Here is a 20,747-nt window from a genome sequence, read left to right as displayed (position 1 = left end):
TATGCTCTGCTACCCATCAATGCAGAGAATGATTAAGTCTTGATTCCTGGTGCCAAAGAGTTCAGATAAAGAAGCAAACCACTCATTTTCAGCCATGATCACACTTAGCAAAGTAAGCGAGGAAACCAGCAGTAAAGTATGCTCGGCTACTCAAGTTTATTGTGATTCGCTTGGAAGTAACATTTCTTCCTATGATGATGTCCAAAAATCCACTACAGGGAGGCACCAGCAGATATTTATTTATCTGACGTTAGCATGGCTTCATGAAGAAGCAAGAAATACTTAGTTTGGATGACAAATCATTCCACAACCATTATTAATCCTCCAAGCAGTAAACATTTCAGGTTTCAAGAGCCAATTTGAAAGGTCAGCATTTATCTTTTTGTCTATTTCTAGTCTTAATAACTTTTGCACTCTGCCTGTAGATTAATCATTGAAGGGAAAGATACGGAGGTTTATAAATAGGAAAACTAACCTAGGCATAATAAGAGAGGGTCCAGATTGGACCGAAATTATCTCTACCTGTTCCGGTTTTGATGACTATAGCCTACCTTAATCCAAAATCTAATTATTTGGATTAGATTAGGACAGTGGATTTTCCTGAAATGCCCAGACAAACCACATGCAATTTCATATTTGGGGCACAGGGTTGCATTTCATTTCCAAATCCCTTTTAATTCCACACAGGCATTTGTAACTACTCTTTCCCATGATAGGAAATATTTGTCCCTCTGCAACAGTTTTTTCTTTAAAAAATGTCTGCCTCTAAACCCAGCAGAAGATCATTATTTGGCTTTCATTGCTATTCATTTGCTACACCTGATGTCACTGCAATTACTAAGAAGCTGAGAAATTCTAGCTTTTCAAGTGAGAAATATTTTGCTGGGCGATTGATTTGATGTTCTTTTGAGGCACTATGTGCCTATGTTCCATAAAAAGGCAAAGTAGCAAATAAAATATCAGCAGTACCCACCTCTGCTAGTGCATGAGATCATTCCACCTGAGACACAGAATATGGGATGTTATGCAGAAGCAAGGATGTGTACAAATCAGTCATGAATGCACAATAAGACAGCAAAGAAAGCAAAACTGAGAAGATCACGAAAAACATGCCCCTCATGTAAACATTTTCTGATTACTAGGTGGGAACCTTGTTTCTACGCTTGTAATAGATACACAATCAGACCCACCTATAACAGGTTGAACTCACCCAAACTGGCTCCTGGATAAGTTTAAGTAGTCTTCAAGAAGAACAATCATTAAGTAAGTAAAACTCCTTAAATATTACAAAAAATTTTCTTTTAAAACTAATGACTCCTTTCTGCATTCTTGAACCGAATTCCTCCATCTCACACTGTTAATCTCTACTGATTTGACAAACACGGTTTTGTTCCTTCCCTGATAGAACAAGAATACCTAAAGTGCATTATTAACAACAAAGTAAAAACAGTTCCCCCAAAAGTATGAACACACACAGAAACCCACTGCTTAAAGAGGGCATGTGATTTGGACTGTTTGCTTCAGTACTGTTCTTAAAAGGCTGCACTGAGCAGGCATGTACAACTCACTACTTACTTCGAAAACATCCCCTTAGGAAAAGATCCTCTGAAAGATTTCCTAAATGCTAGTTTGTACCCTATGTGTTTTAATTAACGTACAGAACAGAAATTACCATTTAGATAAGATAATGCTCCCCAGCCACCCCACCCTTGCATTCTGAAACTCTGCCAGGTTTCTCAGCCCCTCATCCGCTAGTATTTCTAGCAATCCTTAGGCCCTGGATAGCATTAATTCAGCTGCAGTTGGAGAGTTTCTCCAAGGCAAGTCTCTTCAATTCCAAAGCGCATGAACTGTTTAATTTGAGTGCTCTGCAATTCAAGTGCTTTAAACAGAGAAAATACTGCAGGAAATGGCAGACCTCATACTTGCTTATGTGACTGCACTAACAGCTGTACAGACAGAGTAAGCTGCACGCATATGTGCAGCCCCAGCTGCCAGTACAGACGCCCAAGCAATGACACCTGAGAAATCCTTCATCTCCTGGCCAAGATCTCAGAGGGTTCACATGCAGAAGTTCAGGAACCCATGGCAGAAGGTGTCATTGGGGTTTGTCATGTGAAAGCTAGCCCAGATCCTACACAGCAGCCACACATGCAGTGGAGAGTCGTACAGATTACTGGGGTCTCTCTGGTCCTGGAAGTACTAATGGGATTTACAACCACTTCACACAGATAAGCTGTTATGCCCCAATTGCTCTCCTCACTCCTTGGTCATGATGAGCACTTTCTCACTTGGCCAAATGCAGAAGGTCTTTCATCCCACGTAAATATCACCTGGCCTATTTCTGGTCTTCTGTGTTGCAATCTTGCAGTAAATGTCCACCACCGGCAAAGAAAGCCTATGGCAAATTTTCTACCAAACTGAGAGGCTACACAACTACTCATTCGGGCCTCCAAAACTCCATGTCCAAAACATACAGGCAGATACTTAACAGACCTGGGGCATATTTCTAGGCTATGGTGGGAATCTCTCTCAAGGTAGATTTTTAAAAAAGTATGCAGGGCTCAAGGAGGGATCAGGGACCCTGTGGCTCCTGCCACACCTGAAGGGCTCAGGCTTGCCCTGAAGAAGTTGCTCAAACTCTCCATTTAAGTCTGGGGTACTGGTGGTCACCTAAGCCCACTAAAAAGGGTGTTGTGTGATTCAATTAGGTAATGCTTCAAAGTATTTTGAAGATGAGAAGGGCTGTATGTGGCAACCGCTCAGTGTAATTATCATGATCCAAATAATTTATCATTCTCTAAAATTACTTCCTAATTTTTGAGGACAAAAAGAAATATCCTATTTAGATATGTTACATTTAGACTCTGGATATCGCAGGGCAAAGGACTGATTTGCTGCAGAGTGCCATGACACCTACAGAAAAGTACTGCCTGAATAAATTTAGGTATTGTATACTACACCTCCATTAGAGTGACCAGATTATGAAGTCCTAAAAAATGCAAATGGTTTTTTTTGATAACAGAAACTGACCCAGAGTTTCAATTCCAGTGAAAGAAATAATGAATAATGACACTAGCAAGTAATGGACAGAGGCAAGAGGAACAAACCTCCAACTAAACAACTAAGTAACAGAATAATCTTTTTTGTTAAATGGATACCTCAGTCTCTACCTGAGTAGATTCAAACTTTTAGAACGGGTGCCAAGGGCTCCTTTTCTATTATTTTTTGAGCTCCTGACATAATACAATAAACAAACTCATCCCATCTCATACAGAATTGTCATGCAGCATGCCAAGCACAGCAGAACTGGTAGTCTAGATTTTCTTATATATACAAGTAACTAACCTAAATGAAAGGCACAAGGGTGGCAGAACCAAAAAACCCCAAACTTAACTGCACCCACCAAAAGGCGAAGCACTTAAAAGTTAGGAAATGCTGCATTTCAGATTTGCAGTAGTCCCCCAAATCTCAGTTTCCACAGTTAATGCACTGAGTAAAGCAGGAGACTAATGGAAAAAGAAAAGGATTAAGCAATTACGTAAGAGGATCTGTATCCTGAAGTACACATAACAGGAGAGCTGAATTAAAATTGCATAGAAAGATACAAACTTCTTTTTCCAAGCTATACTCCACTTGTAGCAGACAAATCACTACCAATAGCTAATTAATATAACTGACAGTCAGCTCTGTCAGTAGAATACATTATGGCAGAACGGCAGCCTGATGGGGTTCAGCAAGTGTAGGAGAAATATGAATTGTGAAACCACCACCTCCACAAAGCAGCACAGCGAAAGCTGGGATGAATCTTTGTGTTGGTGTAACAAGAACAGCATGTCAAAATCTTCCCAAACTTCAGCATTTGTCTTAAATTCATGAGAATTAGTGAAATCGTGAGTCACTAGGAAACCTAGTACTTGATGTAAAACTGTTCCTTGCCAGCTCAGGGAATCCAAGCAGAGAAAAATGTACCTGTCTAAATTATTCTCAGAGAGGTGAGTCAGATGCACTGGGGCATTTCTAAAGACATCTTTAATACTAACCATACTTTACTCCAATTAGTCCTCATTACCTGTTTTCTTCTCTCATGGGTCTCAACGTTGCTTTTCAGATTGCCTCTTTTCAAGTAGCTGCTCACACAACCTGTGGGATCGAACTGAGAGACTGCTCGCTTTTAGAGGCCACCTCACTCTGCCCTTTGCAGCGGCCTCCTAAGGATGACCACCTTCCCCAAGGAGGGTGGACTGCAGCTCCCCGCAGCATAACCCTAAGCAGCCAGTCTCCTGGCCAAAGGAAACTGCCGCTTTCCAACCATTGAGGACAATGGGGAAACCCTCAAGTATTATTTTGCATGCAGTTTGCATACCTGCTTATCACACAGGCTTTTCGGTTCTGAATGACCAAACAGCATGCCTGCAGGGAAGAACTTCTACAGGCTTCAGCTTGTTGGCTTCCTATGTAAATTCAACAGCGTTTTGCTTCCTGATTTTTGGTTAATAAATACTGAAGAAACAACCTAAATGAAGAATCCAGGGAAGCTGAGGTGTTGAAAAAGACACCTGTAATAAGACAATGCCCCAAGTGCGTTGGGTGCTGCACCTGAACACAACAGGCAGTCCCAAACAGCAGTGCATGAACCTGTTTTAACTAGCACAGACATACAAGCAGAGGCTCACGATGCTTATTACGGCTGTCACAGAGTGATTCACACAAGTCATGTCCTTTGGTAAGAATATTCCAATTTTCATCAGATGATTTGTGAAGTAATATATAACCTGAAAAATAACCTGAAATGTGTGCAAAGCATGGCGGAGACACTACACGCTTGCAGACACGGTAGCTCTCGTGAGTTAAGAGTTCAACATGAAACCATGGCTGGTCATTTTCAAACCAGAGTCTTCCAAGGCAGCAGACAGGCAGCACGAGCTGCTGGAGCTCACAGCTCCTCTCCTCTCTCAGGACCCTTGGCCGCTGCAACACTTGGGCGTGCCCCAAATTGCAGGGTATGGGCTGTTCCAAGAAGCAGTTTTAAGATTCTTCGTGTATTGTCTCAGGCCCATAAAGCTGTCCCTCCTCCCGTCAGGCTGACAGAGCACACTCCCCTAGGATATTATCTGGAAAAGAATTTCAGCTTATAAAACAGGTTTACCAGCTGAATAAAACATCTAGAGGAACTGTATACTTAAGGATCTGTTTTCACATAACAGATCTGTTCTAAGGTACATTTTTTCCTTATTATTATTTTAAATTAATCTTCAGTAGGAAAGATTATTATTTCACTCACAGTACTGCCACAACATCTCTATTTGTTGAGATAAAATCAAAAAACCTGAGAGATGCCTTCAGTTAGACGGGTAGTTCACTACCATCATCTTAAGCCATTTTACTCAATCTGTGGATTCCAAAACAGCTGTTCAGTGGTCTTGTGTGCTATCAAATCTCACTCTGGACCTTTAAATTTCATTTTCCTTCTCTTACAAAACAAATATTTAAGATTTGTTGTTGCAGCTAATCACAGAGAAAGTAAAACATGGGTGAAAAGCTCAGCGATGCTTGTTTTACAATCTTTGTCCTCACAAGAGTGGAAACTAAGAGCTACGTGGCAGAGTCCAATGTGGGTCACTCTTCAAGAAAAACATGTACATGTAGACATAGGGGACATCTCTAAAGATAGCAGTCAAATCATGAAATGTTAACAAAATAAATCATGATGCCACCGACCTATGTGCATCTGCAAGTCTAGAAGGAAAGTAACTGCTGATCCTAGCAACAAAATTTCAGAAGGATTCATTTTGGAAATGTTCCAGTAGATTTGGATCCTGTTCTTCAGAAGTAACTGGAGCTCTGTTAGGCTCATCCTGACTGAACAGAAAAGCCAGGAAGTCGTGACCCTGCAGAACCATGTGCTCGCTAGGTTCTGTCCCCATCCAGTTCTGCCCTGTCTCCTTTCTGCCTCTGAGCATTAAGCTGTTCAACAGACGGCATTAGGAAAATTAAGGGTTTTCTGGGTATTTTGAATATCAATTTGAATAGACTGTATCAAGCTGTTTCTCTTGCCTTTCTAAATGAAACCTCACTCTGAGCAGTCATGTCGTACACAGGTTGCCTCGTCAGTGATCAATACTGTCCAAAGCACTAAGAACAAGCGTCAGTGCTATACTCCATGATGGCAGTGCCCAAACCCTTACTCAGACACCAGCTGACATGTTTCAGGCTTCATTTTCTTACAAATGCTACACTGGCTTCATTCGCACAGGAATGGCAGAAACAGCTGTATTTGTGCAAGATACTGTAATCCATTTAAAGAAGCAGTTAAGTTACAAGCACAGTAAAAGGAACTATGTAGAGAAGCCAAAAACCAAAACCAAATAGACAGAACACCTCAGAGACCAACTACATCCCAGCAAATAAATAAGTTAAATTCTCTGATTTCTTAATTGATCATGCATCTTGGCCAGCATTTGCTATTCTATGCTTTTAAGCCTCTAACTCATTTCTACAAATTTGAAAATGTAGAACTAGTTATTCTTGTGCTTTATCAGTCAAGTGACCAAGGCAAGTTGTGTGCTAAAAACAGAACAATCTCCTCTCTCACCAGCCACTACAGCAAAATTTGCAAGAGACACACGCAGAAATATACCTTGATCTCTAGACATCATACAGCAAATAAGGTGTCTTCTACATAAGACACACATAGAAGCCTGTATCTGATTGGTAATAGAGTAAGTTGTTACTGACATAATAACATCCAGGAATTAGGGGGGGAAAGTCAACACAAAATCATGGTAGTGTAAGATTAACCTAATTTATTTTAAAAAATGGAAAAAAAATAAAAATAAAAAAGAAAACCAACAACGTTACAATACACCTACTTTTTCTAACTCTACACCGCCTTACGCATTAGCAATGTCAACTGCAGTGATCAAAACTGGAACTGCTTGAAAGGGGAAGGGGAGGAAAAATCATCAAGGGAACAATTCCAGATCAGTTTCAAAGGACTGGAAGGGAAGACTCACAGAAACAGAAAAAATGAGAGAAAGAAATGCTTACAGAGAAAAAAACGGGGGGGGGGAAAGGGAGAGACATAACACGTGGTGGGAAGGGCAGTATGTGTCATCAAAAAAAAGTAATAAAACTTAGCATTTTGCTGTGTTGATATCTCAGTCCTAGCATTGGATGACACGGAAAATATTTCCAAACAAGAATGGAACTATCCAGGTTCCCAAAAAACATTAGAACATATTTACAAGTAATTCGTCCACCACGGATGCTTTCAGCATTCATGAGAATGGGGCAGATGCACCGAATCTCCAGCACAAAAGGGAGTATTTTTCTACTTGTGTATTTCTCTGTACATATTCAATATATTAGATAACCACACATATTTAAACGAATTTGCATTTACTTATGTATACACAGCTGATTAGGAGGTCTGGCCCTAGCTATTTTATTTTTTCATCTCCAGGAGAAATAATTTACTGTTCTTGTTTCTCAGCAGAAACACCCTACTTACTATACTAGTATCAGAAACAGAGTGCTGAAACTCAACATGTGGTTCACAAAGCAGCATATCCTGTTTTATTACAAGGAAAAACAACATATGTATTCACAGAAAATAGATTATGTTTAAAAGCTGCAAAGCAAGGATGTAGTGTAGAAATATGAACATGAAAGACAGGCAGGAAGTGTTCTTGGCATCGTCACTCAAACTGTGCATATACATAAAAATCAGGACTGCAGTTTCCCACCACTGTATGAACAATTTTAATTTCAATTTCACCTTATCCTCCTCGTGCACTAGAGAGCAGCAATGACAGGCTAGACATAGATACAAATAGTCAGAGAGAAAGAGAATTTATTACCTTTATTGTATGCAATTGCAAGCACTGTGAGACTTTGACCTATAAAGAGAAAGGAAACTAAGAGAAATAACATGTAAGATGAAGCCATAGATCCTATAATGGTATTTCCAAATTGACAGAGGTTGTCCAAAAATAATTTAAAAAGAAGTCACATACTTCTTTTATACTTATATGTGGTTGGTATCAAATGCATTAAAGAGAGGAAAAATTCTTTTACCAGCCTAAAAGTCTTACAGACTCTTCCCAAAGATTACCTTTGTAAGAAAATGAGTTTTATCCCACTGCTGATTAGAGAGGACTGTTTTGTAAAAGTTCATCATTCACAATCTGGATGCAATTTATCTATCCTTTGCAAAAGGGCAGGGGTGTGAGAAGAAGTGCTGTATGCAGTAGGTTCATGTTCACAGCCTACTGCCTTGGCAGGTGTACTTCAAGTAGCTTGAAACCAGCAGTGTAAACCACTACTTACTCAAACGGAGCCCTAGCTTCGGTTTTGGGGTTTCTGAACACGCTGTACTTCTGCTGATAAAATAAAAATCCTGGCTCCTTCCCTCTTGAAGTCCCAATTCAGTTTTGAGTTTCTTATAAATTGCAGGAAAATCAAGTGACGCATTCACAGCTGTAAGGAAGAACTTGGCCATCCTAGAACTCTTCATGCTCTCAAGTGTACAACTGAAGAATGTCTAGTGGTAAGATTTATTCCAGTATCTGAAACCAACAGATTTTTTTCGCATTTAGCTTAAAGAACACACAGTAGTGAAATGTGCAAGCCAATGACCACCCTTCTAATTTAAGACAGCCTCTACTTTTCTCACCTGTTCAAATAAAATTAAGCACTCTTTAAAATGCTATTTCCATTAATTTACCATTTCTTCTATATGTTTAAAAAATGCCTTTTATACAACCAAGAACTTACCAGTCTTTAACCAGCAGCAGGGAAAAATTCTTAGCATGTTAGATAAGAAAAATTATTGCTAATATTCTCTTCATAACCAGTACTCTTCATAACCATGAAGAGTATCAACACAGCATACAAAGAAACACTAGACATGAACATCACTTGATCACCATCGCTGTTTTTCCCATAATTTTCTTCTGTTTAGTAGTTATAAAGATTTGGCTTCCCCAGGGATTCAAAACCATGTAACTGCCCATCACACAAGCAGGTCATAGCAAGAGAGCATCTTTAAAATTCCCAGAGCTTCTATTTTAGTTCTCTCAATATGGGTCTGTCTCAAGAAACCTGACATGTAGTCAAGGAACAGCCCAACTTGACAACAGCTTTCCCTTGCTCATAGCAATCTGCACATCACCAGAACTGCTCATAGCAACACCACTGCAATATTATTCTTATTTTAGTAATCTCCATGTAAAGCACAGGCTTACGCCTCCCTGCTAGCTGTTCCTTCAAACTGACTCCAGAATTATGAAAGCCAAGATTACTTCTAATATCAGCCACCTTCACATTTTAGGAATGCCAAACATTCACAGGCTCACAGCACAGAACATATGCTCCAGCTCATCAGCCCAGAGATTTTGATGGCAATAATCACAGTAATTTCACAGTTACAGAAAATAAATCTTTACATACTCTACCATTTTCCAAGTTACCATACAAATTGTACTGCTAATTTCTAACCATGACTTGTTCAGAGAACTGCTGTGGTACAATGCGATCTAACTGGTGGTCCATTACATCTCTGTCACAGGGCACTGAAATTTCCTGCTTCAAGGTCCAGCCCAACCAGAGGTGGCCTGGCCCCAAATTCCACCTACAGAAAAGGTTTGACAGTGACTGCTTGCAGGCATGTCTCTGTATCTACAGTGATCACATCCAGGACTTCCCAGCTACACAGCAGCCCATTAGGAGATGCTCTCACTGTGCCACCAGGTGTGCAGAAACCCTGGGCACAGGCAAACAACCCCCATGCTCTGAGCAGACTATTGCTCCTAGTCAGGAAAGGAAAGCATTGGAGGAATCCTGGATTTATGGCAGTCCTGGAAAAGGAGAAAGCCACTGAAGAGAAATTTCCAATTTCTCTTGCTGTATCTGGTCTTCACTCAACTGAAACCCAAGGGTGGCACAGTGAGTTTTCCAATTGGAAGTCCCCTACGTGTGTTGTGGAGGGAACGGACATGTCTCTAGACAAAAGCACTCATGCTGATGGCTACAGAAGGGCTAGTCACAGAAAATACTTTTCCTAAAAAACCTGAGATCAGCTACTGGCAATTTAAAGGAAGTAGATTCCAGTGTTCAAACCACAAACTTACAACCACATCACCTGCAGGACCAACCTGAAAAGAAGCTAAGAACATTAGCCGAAGCCATTTAGAAGCATCTTTGGAGCAACACTACCTGTAGATTACCTGCTGGACTCTGGGCAAGGACCACCCAACTCCTCAGCTTCTCCATGCTTTGAGTAGCCTCCCTCTTCTCCCTTACACTACACTAGTTAGAGGGAGCTGCGCCAGCACTGCGGGGAGATGCAGTAGCAGCAGTTATTGCAATACACACTGAAGAAAGAGAAGAGCTGTCACCACTGTCACCACTCACACAGCAGTTGACACTGAAGGTAAAACAGGCGAGTACACACAGATCTGTCCTCTCCTCTGCCCAAGGTTAGCGCTGTGGTAGGACTTGCCTTGCAGCCCTCACCCACACTCTCCAGTTGTCAAGGAAAATAAACAAAGCCAGTAAACTTCATCTTGAGTCACTCAGAAGTAATAATTTCAAAAGTCAGGACTGTTAGAAAACAAGCAAAGTTATCTGTAAAGTTAGCAAAGACACTTACGCAGATCTAAAACATAAGTTACTGAGTTTAAACACGGCAGGAATTTAACTTATCTTTGTGTACTCTGCAACATGATCTACCATTAGCAAGACCTGTCTGCTGCAGTTCAGTTTTATTCCTTCTCAACTTTAGAGGTCAAAGGTAGCTCAGATGTTTTGGTCACGGGGAACATAAGCAGCCAGCAGTCACATTTCCTTACTAATGGCTCTAGTATCAGTATTAACAGGACTTAATTAGTTACAGCTTTTGCCATTGTCTTACTCAACTAGAAAAACAGGAATAAAAAGACTATATACATGCTGCACAGCTAATCCTTAGCACCCTATATACGAATGTCCTACACAGAACACAGCTAAAAATGTCACACCGAAGTGACCATTTCTGTATAAATCACTGCAAAATGCTGTCTCTCACTGGGATTTTTTACTGAATGCACGGTGTTAAGGCCATTTAAAAATCCTCTCACAAACACGAGCCCTCACCAGCATTCTCAGGACTCCAGCAGCCCCACTAGGCTTTTACTCATTTTCCCAAACAAAGGAGAGCTCTGCTGTTCAAATTACTCCCTTAGGGACACACTGCACAACCCCTCTGACTTAATTTTACTTTCTCAATAATACCACTGCAAACACACTGAATGCTAATAATAAATAAACTATTCAAATATTCGGTCTCTACGGAAGCACCACGTGAATCATCTTCCTGAAAAGAAACTTCTGAAGAGATTGTCAGGTACTCTCCATGTGGGAGAAACAAAAAAAAAAAAAAAAGAAGAAGGAAAAAAAAGCTGATTTAAATAATAATGCCTTGTGAATGAAAAGTGATTTATTGTAGCATGGAGAGATAGTAGCATTACTGTTAATTTAATAGGTTGACCTAAACCAGCAAAGAGAGTATGACTGTCACTACAGTTTCAGAGAGGGTTGGTTGAACAGCAACTCAAAGCAGCAAAATGTGAAGAGAAACATAGTGAGGTCAAAAGGTTTGGTGCTCTCCTGATGAAAGTAACTAAACTGGAACTAAACTGGACACTCAAAACCCAGATCTCCACACGAAACAGCCATCTGTAGAGTTAAACAGTCAATTTCCAAGTGTATCTCTCAGAGTAAGGAGCTTAACTGAAACTTTGATGAGGAAAGAACTTCCAAAACCCAAAAATATACTTCCCTGCAAAAACTAACAGCACTGTGGTTTTTTACAGTTAGGTTCCCACTGTTTAAGGCTCGCCCATTGGTGGAGCATCAGAATATGATACAGAGCCAACATTTCGTAGACTGACAGCTCTGTGCAGTGAGAATCACTATTATTATCCTCATTTCATAGAGCAGAAAACCAGTGAATTATAACCTCAAAGCAAAATAAGCATTTAGATTCCCAGGGAATGTGAGATGCCCAAATACATATTAGGAAACAAGTGTCTAGTTAGATTTGGGCATAAGAGTCTTGCCCAAGGCTGTATTACAGATCACAGCACCTAAGCCTACAATCCTAAGCCTGGACTGTCTTACATTCCTTTTTGGTCTTTCTTCATTACACCTAAATATTATGTATTATTAAATTATCGGTAATATATGTTTTACCTTGCCGTGTTGGTTTTTGTTTGACCCTCCAGGTAGCAGAAGTACATAGCATTTCTCTCCAAGTTTGATTTGCTTTTGAAGCGTATGACATGCAATTCTGAAAGTTAAATGCAAGTGAGACTTACTGAATCCTCTCGTCTTCCAGCACTCCCCTGCTCCTCCTCTCCTCACCCCTGTTAGCACCGGCAGGATACCTGTGTTCCAGGATGGGTTCCACCTCTTGCCCACATGCCCAGGACTTGCACCTATCCTGCTCGTTCAGTGGAAAAAGCAGACGAACTGAATTTCCAACAGAAGAAAGAAGCCCATTGTGCCTTCAGGGGCCCTTGGGGATTTGTTGATGGGTGCTGATGAACATCCCAGTTTTTCACATTATTAGAGACAAAAAATGTGTGGCTGCATGCATGCAGGTGTCTTCTCTTTGTGACTTTATTGTCAACTTCCATCTTGAAGGTAACAAGCATAACTCCTCCCAAACCTCTCCAGAGAAAAGACTGAGTACAATACTTGCTGTCCAAATAAAGTGGTCCTTGTTTCTATCAACATAAAAACACAGGCAGGACATCCTGATTTATAAGAATGGACTATTCTAATTTAGCCTTCTCAAGGGAAGCCAGCTACAGTTGCCCCCTTTCTATCTACCCCTCCTCTCCCCTCCCCCCCCAGCTGACCTACTTCAACCTCAGCCAGTGCTTCTATTAATAGCTAACACTTGGAAATGTGAAGTCCTGAATCTGCATTCTCCTTTCACAGAATCACAGATTCATAGAATCTGTTCCAACCCTCTTGCCATCGGCAGGGACGCCTCACACTAGACCATGTTGCCCAAGGTCCAGTCCAACCTGGCCTTGAACACTGCCAGGGATGGAGCATTTACCACTACTTTAAGTTGCTTCTTACAACTACTCAGTGGACAATGGATTAAACAGCCCGTTTGGTCATTTCAAGGAATTCTCAAGCTTATTAGAGAAGAAAAAGATCTCTGTACAAATACGTGTATGTGTTTATAAACAATCTGGTTCCCCATCTTTTTATGTAGACTACTTCTTATGGTCTGTCCGCATGTCATACAAAATAAACTTTCTGCCTCAGGGATGCAATTTCCTTGCTCTCTCAAAGAAATCACCATTCTCAACCAAAAATGAAGTGATCCATGTGCTTTGGAAATCTCCTTGAAGTCTCACGTTATGGTCAGGTATTAAATGTCAGTAAAATGTGAAAGCCAACATCTTAGATTGAGAGCATTAAGGATCAACGCAGCAGCAGTGCCCAGAGTTTCCATTTCCACTCTGCAATGAATTGCGGAGTCACCATCTCATGCTGGTTTTGGTGATACCTGGCCCTGTGAAGACAGTGTCTTCCAACTCTTTCCCAACAGAGCGCCTCATAGGCAGTGCCACCTACAGCCATGGCTGCTGCACCAAGGTAGCTCACACATGGGCTGCTGGAAGCATCAGTCAGAGATGAAAGTGTCTCATTTGCCACTTTCCCAGAGTAGAACAGGCCGAGCAATCTGCATGTAAGCATCCTATCGCCTGCTCTGTTCTGGAGAACAAGCATGCCTGTTGCCTGCAGCTGATAGTAGAGAGATAACAAAGCAGCTTGTGAGATCTGGCGAAGACAATCCCTCCTTTCTCAGGCTCCCTCAGCCAAGTAGGAGCAGAGGCCACACGCGACTCCTGACTCTTCCCCTCTTGTGTTCTGCGAATGGGAAGGGATTTTTGCCAATCTTTTTTTTCCATTCTAATTAAAAGAGAATTGTGGCTTCAGAGGAAAGCCATGCAGTCTGCTCAGCTCACTGACTGCTGCAATCCTGTTCACAGCTGTGAGTCCGGGTCTGCAGCATCTCTGGAGCAAGAGCTCATACCTTTGATTTAACATCCACAGGCAGCAGATTTAAACAGTACTGATCATCAGAAGAGGAAGTGGAGGACCTTGCTCACACAAGAAAGCGGACAGCATAACAAGGATCATGGCTGTCTCTCCAGTTGTTTGGGAACTGCTGAAAGCAGCAATCCAAGGCAGACCGTCTAGTCTCAGTGATGAGGGCCATCTCCATTTTCAGCTCCAACAGCAATAGCGACTGGATTACCCAGGTTCTCTTTCCTTCCCTGGACTATGAAGTATCACTAACCATGCTACCAGAAAGGCCTGCTTCTGCCAGGCTTTTACTGGAAGCTCAGGAAGCTCACCCAGGAATGGGGTTACACCAGGCAGATGTATACTTGCCATAAACCAGAGGAAAGGCATTGCTTTGTGACAGCCACTGCCCAGCCACAAGGCTCTCACATCTTCTGGAGCAATTCCTGTGGCTCTTGCACTCTTGTTTCAAACCCCACTGCAGCAGCAACACCAGAAAAAGATCATTGTTTTCACTGCACAGCGCTCTGTTTCCATGCCAGCTGTAATTACACCCACAAGCACCTTCTACCTATGCTTCCTTGGAACTTAGGAAGGAACAAATTCAATACAAGAAGACACAGTAATATGTTGCATTTAGTTTATTAAAGTGCGAGGGCAAATAAGACAAAAAGAGAGTGGTAAGTTTGGTATTTTTCCCCCTCAAAATGGACCTTGTATCTTTAAGAAAGGAAAACAAACCCATCCACAGACCAGTTACATCCTACAGGTGGCACTCAGCAGATGGAATTTACATGACTGCTGCTAAGCTAATTCAAACATGTATTTTTCATTTATTCAGGGGGAGTATTAGATATATTGAAAGCAAAATAATTTTATTATTACCACTGATCTGTGAGCAACTGCATCCTCAAGTCTATAACATGAGCTTAATACCCAAGACCAGAAGAGAGGCAATGAAACTGTCCTCATCAGAACATGATGCATTAGTTTCAAGTTAATGTGATTATGTCCCCACCAATCTCACCCAGGACAAGTTTGTGAAGAGTTAAGAGTATGTCTAAATCTTTTCCACCATAAAGACTTTTTCCTGCCACACATTCTATTAAATAAAAATGGATGTGTTATGACAGGAGATAACAGAAAAAAACAGTGGGAACAAAGGTTCTCCATACAGCAGGTTTAAAAAAACCCAAACAAAACTGTGATTTGAAACAAAACCACAATATGTACAATAACAAAAACTGATAGAAAAAGTAAAGCAGTAAGAGTAAAAACCAATAGTAGGGGGAATTAGAGACCACTACCCCCCTTCCACTAGATCCTCAAAATAATATTAAAACATTAAGGAAATTTTAGGGCAGAATGCAGTTACTACTTCCAGGATGGAATGCAGCTGATATGCACAGAATCTATGCTGTCACAGCTCCCCAGGCAACCCTACGACCTTGGCATATGTGAAGAAAAACTGAATGGAGAGTGGAGCAGAGTGAAGACACCACAGCCAGGCTCTGTTATACCCCCTGCAGGAGCGGGAAGACTCCATGTCCTGATAAGCCGCACGACAGCTGACAGACAAGGATTGTAAAGCAAGAGGATTTCACACCAATCATTAATAAAATATGTATGGCTAAAGCCACTCAAGTTCCATAGGCACATACTCAAGCTCCACAGCCATATAGCCAAACTCCATAGGTATTTAGTTAAGAAACTGAAACTTGTGTTACTATGAAGGAGCCTGAACAGATAGATACAAGGGCCTCTTAAATGGTCAGGAGACCTGAGAAACTTAATTGATTTATGGTGAGAACTGATGGCCAGAAAGGCTTTGGCCTTGCGTAGGCAGACTCATCAAAACAGGACTGAAGAAAGCAGGACTGAGAAAAACAAGACTAACAAACTTCTAATCAGGAAAGACTATCCTTGAAGTCTGCTACATCCCACCACCACCTGGACATTCACCCAAACATGGCTTCACAAGTCAGCAAAACATGATTAGGCTGTCCTTTCCATGAACTATCCCCATTATAATTTCACTTTAATACTAAAAGTCACACCCACAGGTCAAGAGACCCTGCCCAGCTCAGAAGACCCTTCCCTGAGCACACGTAATTAGGCAAATTAACTGCCCAATGGGTAAATGGTGGGAGGGTTACGGGGAGTTACTAACCTGAGTTAAATCCCATAAATATGCAAAATTAAGAGTAAAATAGTTAAGGAAGACTCCATCGTAACTGCTGGGATTGGTCGACGGGCTGAAGCTGTCTTCTCCCCTCCACGGAGAGGCCTATTGGGTAAGAGCTATACTCTATGCACATTTAATGATTAATTTTAGCTGGCTTTATATATACGTTATTGTCACACTTGTTCTCACCGTTAGTGTACTGTCAATGGCAATCTTTGAACCTTCATGTCCTGTCAATGGCAATCCTCAAACATTAAGCTGTCACTAATTTACGTAATAAAAAAATCTCAGCTGAGATCTATTTTGTGTGAGTTTCCAGAAACTTAAAAAATTAATTTGGTGAGTGAATCTGTTACTGTGAACCCCTGAATAGGATAGCTGAATTGCCCTTGGATATAGTGTGCTGCCCAGTGAAGCCCCTGGAGAGGGCTCTGACAGGCTAATTGGGCTCAAGGGTCTCACCTTTCCCAGAACATTAATAGACCCTTCAAACATACAGGTAAGGGGGTAAAATTCCTCCCTTATGAGGGTAAAATCCCCTCTTACTGGGGTAGAACCTACCCTTAACATGACATCTGGGAATCCTGAAGGCTAGAACATAACAATCTCCATGGATGTACAAGTAAGTTCTGAAGGAAGGCACCAGAATCTGGTAAGGTCTGAAGGTCCTACCTGTATTAAGCTCTGCATGGGACTTCATAAGAAGACCAAAGAGCACAAGGATATAAGGAGCCATCCTCACCTACTAGGTGCTCAACACTTCAAAAAGCACCTGAGCAGGTAACTTAACATCAAAAGTAAATTTACTGTTCATTTGTTTTGATTAGAGAGCTAATGCTAAGACCAACAGTACTATGGTCATCAGTAAAGAAACTGAGGTAGCCATCTTGTATTTAATAAAATCATAGGCAAAAAGAAAACGGCATATATACACATATTTTGTTCAAATGAAGTAAAAGCAAAGACAGCTAGAAAGGAACAGAGAAATAATACTGCCCATGTCAAAGACATTAAGGACACAGAATAGCTCAAATGAATTTTAGCTTTCCTTTCTCTTCCTTTGCTATTTTGAGGTACATGGATAACTGGTTTCCCAGGCACTTTCTCTGGAGAAATATGTTAAATGCTTTACAATGGTTAAGATTATTTTGCCAAATAGTTCAGGTATAAACTGAATGGAAACCAGGAGCGAATACAAGTCTTTCTTGGCTAAAAAAAGTACTACTTACATGGCAAGGTTTTTTTTCTCTTCATTCCCCAGACTAGGAAAGAGCATTTTCCTTAACAACTCAGAAGAAATGAGGTGTGACAAGCGCACATAAATATCACATTTGCTAAAATTTCAGAATTATTCTGTATTATTTTCCATAACATGCACTGAGCATTCTTTTTAAATGTACAAATGTAGCAAAATATGATTTATCAAGTAAAAATTATCTAAAATCCTTTTGTCATCCAAACTTTTGCCAATCAAAATGCAGTACTATAACTTGAAACCAATAATTGAGTCAATTTTTCATTCTCCTGTTGCATAAGCTCGATAGAAGCAGTGGAAAAAGAGACTTAAGATAGTCGTGTAAGGTAGGACTCAACAAAGCTCTGCACCCCCTCATCTCACACTTCCCTGCCCCTGCTACCACTCCTGTACACAGGTCTTCTGGAAAAAGACAGTCAGAAGCAGCAAAGAGGTGGATGCACGATTTTGTCGCAACCTGCTGAATCATGTACATGAAAAAGCTCACTGTAGGGAAAAGTGAAAGACAGAAAGACAGACAGAAATAAAGGCTTGTTGAGTTATTTTCTTGTTTTAAAATTAAAACCAAGAAGTGTTAAAAGATTACTTTAACAAGGTTTTTCTTCACACTCTCTCACCGTTCCAACCTCAGTAGTATCACGCATATTGGAGTTTGAACTGGCTGCATTTTCCACTTGAAATGGCAATGCAAAATGCCAACTCAGTTAAAGTTCTGTGAGGCTTTGTTAGTTGCTTGAAAACGCAGTAATCTCTCTCTTTTTCTCTATTTCTTTCACATGCTGAAATATTTTGGGCTTTTAGGTTTTTTCCCCACTTTGAGAGGAGAGAAGGGCAGAGAAGAAGAGTGCAGAGAACAGCGTACTCTTCTTTACTGGTAGATTGCCGTAAGCAACAACTGAGATAGGAAGGACTACAAAATAGTTGCTATTAATTCCTGGATATCTTGAATTATAAGAAGAGATAGAACATTTGTGCCATACAGGCTTAACAGAGTAGTTTACATTTTATGAACTCAAATTACAAAAACTGTGTATGTGCAGGTATATACATTTAAAACCAGAATTGAACAACTGAAAATAAATCAAGCAAAAAAAAACCCCATCCCAAAACTCAAAACCCAAACAAAAACCAACAAAACCCCCCTACTTCTTTCCATTAGGAAGGACTGCAAAGGTAGCAGGTCTATCCTACCAAGACTAAATCCAAAAGCTGTCGAGCTCTACAGTTTATACCATCTCCTAGTGGTAAGAAAGAACCCGAAAGCTTTAATATATTTAACATTTCTTTGAACAAATGTGAGCCTAGGTATTAGATAATAGAATAATGCATATTCTTAGACACGTGCAAGGAATCAGTTGAAAAATATTGCCAAGTAAACTACAGATGCTGGATTACTTTGGTGTGTGGAAGGTGAGCAGTACTGCCTGCCAATTATTTGCTTGTGAGCCCAGCTGTCAGCAAGGCTCCATCCTAGGTGATTTGGATAAATGTTCTGGAGAACGTTATACGGCATCTTCTGCCAGAAAGCAGGCCAGAAAACTCTTGGCACTGTAAGATTGAACACAAAACTGAGACACTTCATAGACAAATATTTGCAAAGACCATAAAACCATCCTAAGCAGTGTAAGTTACTTTTGTACCACAAACGCACGTGGTCTGGGAAAAAAGCCGCCTATGTTCCCAAGACACTTCCATTAACAGCGATGATAGTTCTATGTACTCAATGGCAGAAACATAAACACACTTAGCAGTGAATAATGATTTTTAAAAGTCTAGTAAGATAGAATGAAAATCTTTATGTATCAAAACTGTGGTCATATAGCTTTCTGTTTATGTTATCCATTTCCAATGGAAATAAAATATTTAACATTCTTCTGTGAATATAAGCACTATTAATTATGGCAGGTTTCTTAAGACAAATACTCTGCCACTGTTTTCCCCAATACAGCACTGCTACCTACCTTTGGGTACATTTTGCTTCCAACCCAATTAAGAAGTAAAAGAAAGGATCTCTCAAAAATCAACCTTGCTTCATCCACAGAGCTAACGGTAGTGTTCCCGGAACATTTCCTTCTGGGTACTCTTTATCCACACAAAGGAGAAAAAAAAAACCCAAACCACCCTTTGCCATATTTTACAGCAAGCAAATTAATAATCTGAGGAAAGAAAAAAAAGCAGCAACTTTCATAGACTACACTCACTGTATGTAGTAAATCGTCATTTTCAAGGCACCAGATGCGCAATAAAGGAGACAGGTTAAAGGAAACAAAAAACATTTGGTTACTTATTGCCCAGTGAATATTTCAAAAGCTGTGCAATTTGCAAGAGGTATTTGTTAAGTAGAACAGTTACTCCAGGACGTAGTATCCACCACCTACCTTGTAGAAGGGCTCCATTTCTCTTGAAAAAGGTGCTTCCTGGCCAAATGGGTGGACCTGATGTGCTAAGGATAAGAAGAAATAAGTGTCAAGAAAATCTCATTTACATTAAGCAATTACAGGTTACTATTTGCATAAAGCCTGTTTTGTTTTTAAAGCTAATGTAACATCATAGCATTTTTGCCTTCAAGCAAGATTCTAAAATTTCACGTTAAAAATAGGTTAATTCTATTCAAGATTTACATTCTCTTCACAAGGAAGAACCTCCTCAGCAAAGCACACACCTACACTCTCTAAGAGGAAAAGAGAAAAAAGCAGTTTGGAATAAATAAAAACCCCCTAATACACAAAACCAAGTCAATGTCAAAAACATTTCCTGAAGTCTCAGTACAGCAAAATAGATGTCTTTTCCCAAAGCCATCTGCTAAAAACTCAAATCTCTCTGTCTTTTACTCAGCCATAACAATGCGCTGCCCCAGCTAACACATCAAACCGGAAAGGCCCTGGCCAGACACCAGGTGGTTTCCAAGCTTCCACTGGAGCACTCTGCCCTGCACTTGGGATACGGCCACATCCCTCTTCTGCTTTGCCTCCTCTCACGCAGAGACTGCCCAAACGTAATGGCCTCTGAGAGGCCTTTTCAGTGACAAGCGTGGCTGACGGTGAAGAACGGATTCAAACATGGGAAAGGGAAAAGGAGGGAACATCAGTATGATCCTCTAACCCTTGTTTCCTTCACTGCCTCAAAGCAGCCCCACAGTGCTGTGGGCAGTAGAATTGTGGAGCCCTCACTACAACAACCAGGAACCAGAGAAGAGGGGAGGCTATGTGGAAG

General features: G+C 40.7%; 1 protein-coding gene across 11 annotated transcripts in view; it reads right to left on the bottom strand.

The window, feature by feature from the left end:
- FOXN3 (forkhead box N3) overlaps window positions 1-20,747 on the bottom strand; it is a 209,559-nt gene that overhangs the window by 55,896 nt on the left and 132,916 nt on the right. For all 11 annotated transcript variants that reach the window (XM_030483783.1, XM_030483791.1, XM_030483790.1 and 8 more), the window contains exon 4: window positions 19,913-19,977. In XM_030483783.1, the coding sequence (XP_030339643.1) occupies window positions 19,913-19,977 (65 nt within the window). The remainder of the gene's footprint in view (window positions 1-19,912; window positions 19,978-20,747) is intronic.

Source organism: Strigops habroptila, chromosome 4, assembly GCF_004027225.2.
Source record: "Strigops habroptila isolate Jane chromosome 4, bStrHab1.2.pri, whole genome shotgun sequence".
NCBI lineage: Eukaryota > Metazoa > Chordata > Aves > Psittaciformes > Psittacidae > Strigops > Strigops habroptila.
The sequence above is the reverse complement of the archived record's forward strand: the minus strand, read 5'-3'. Positions and strand labels throughout refer to the sequence as shown.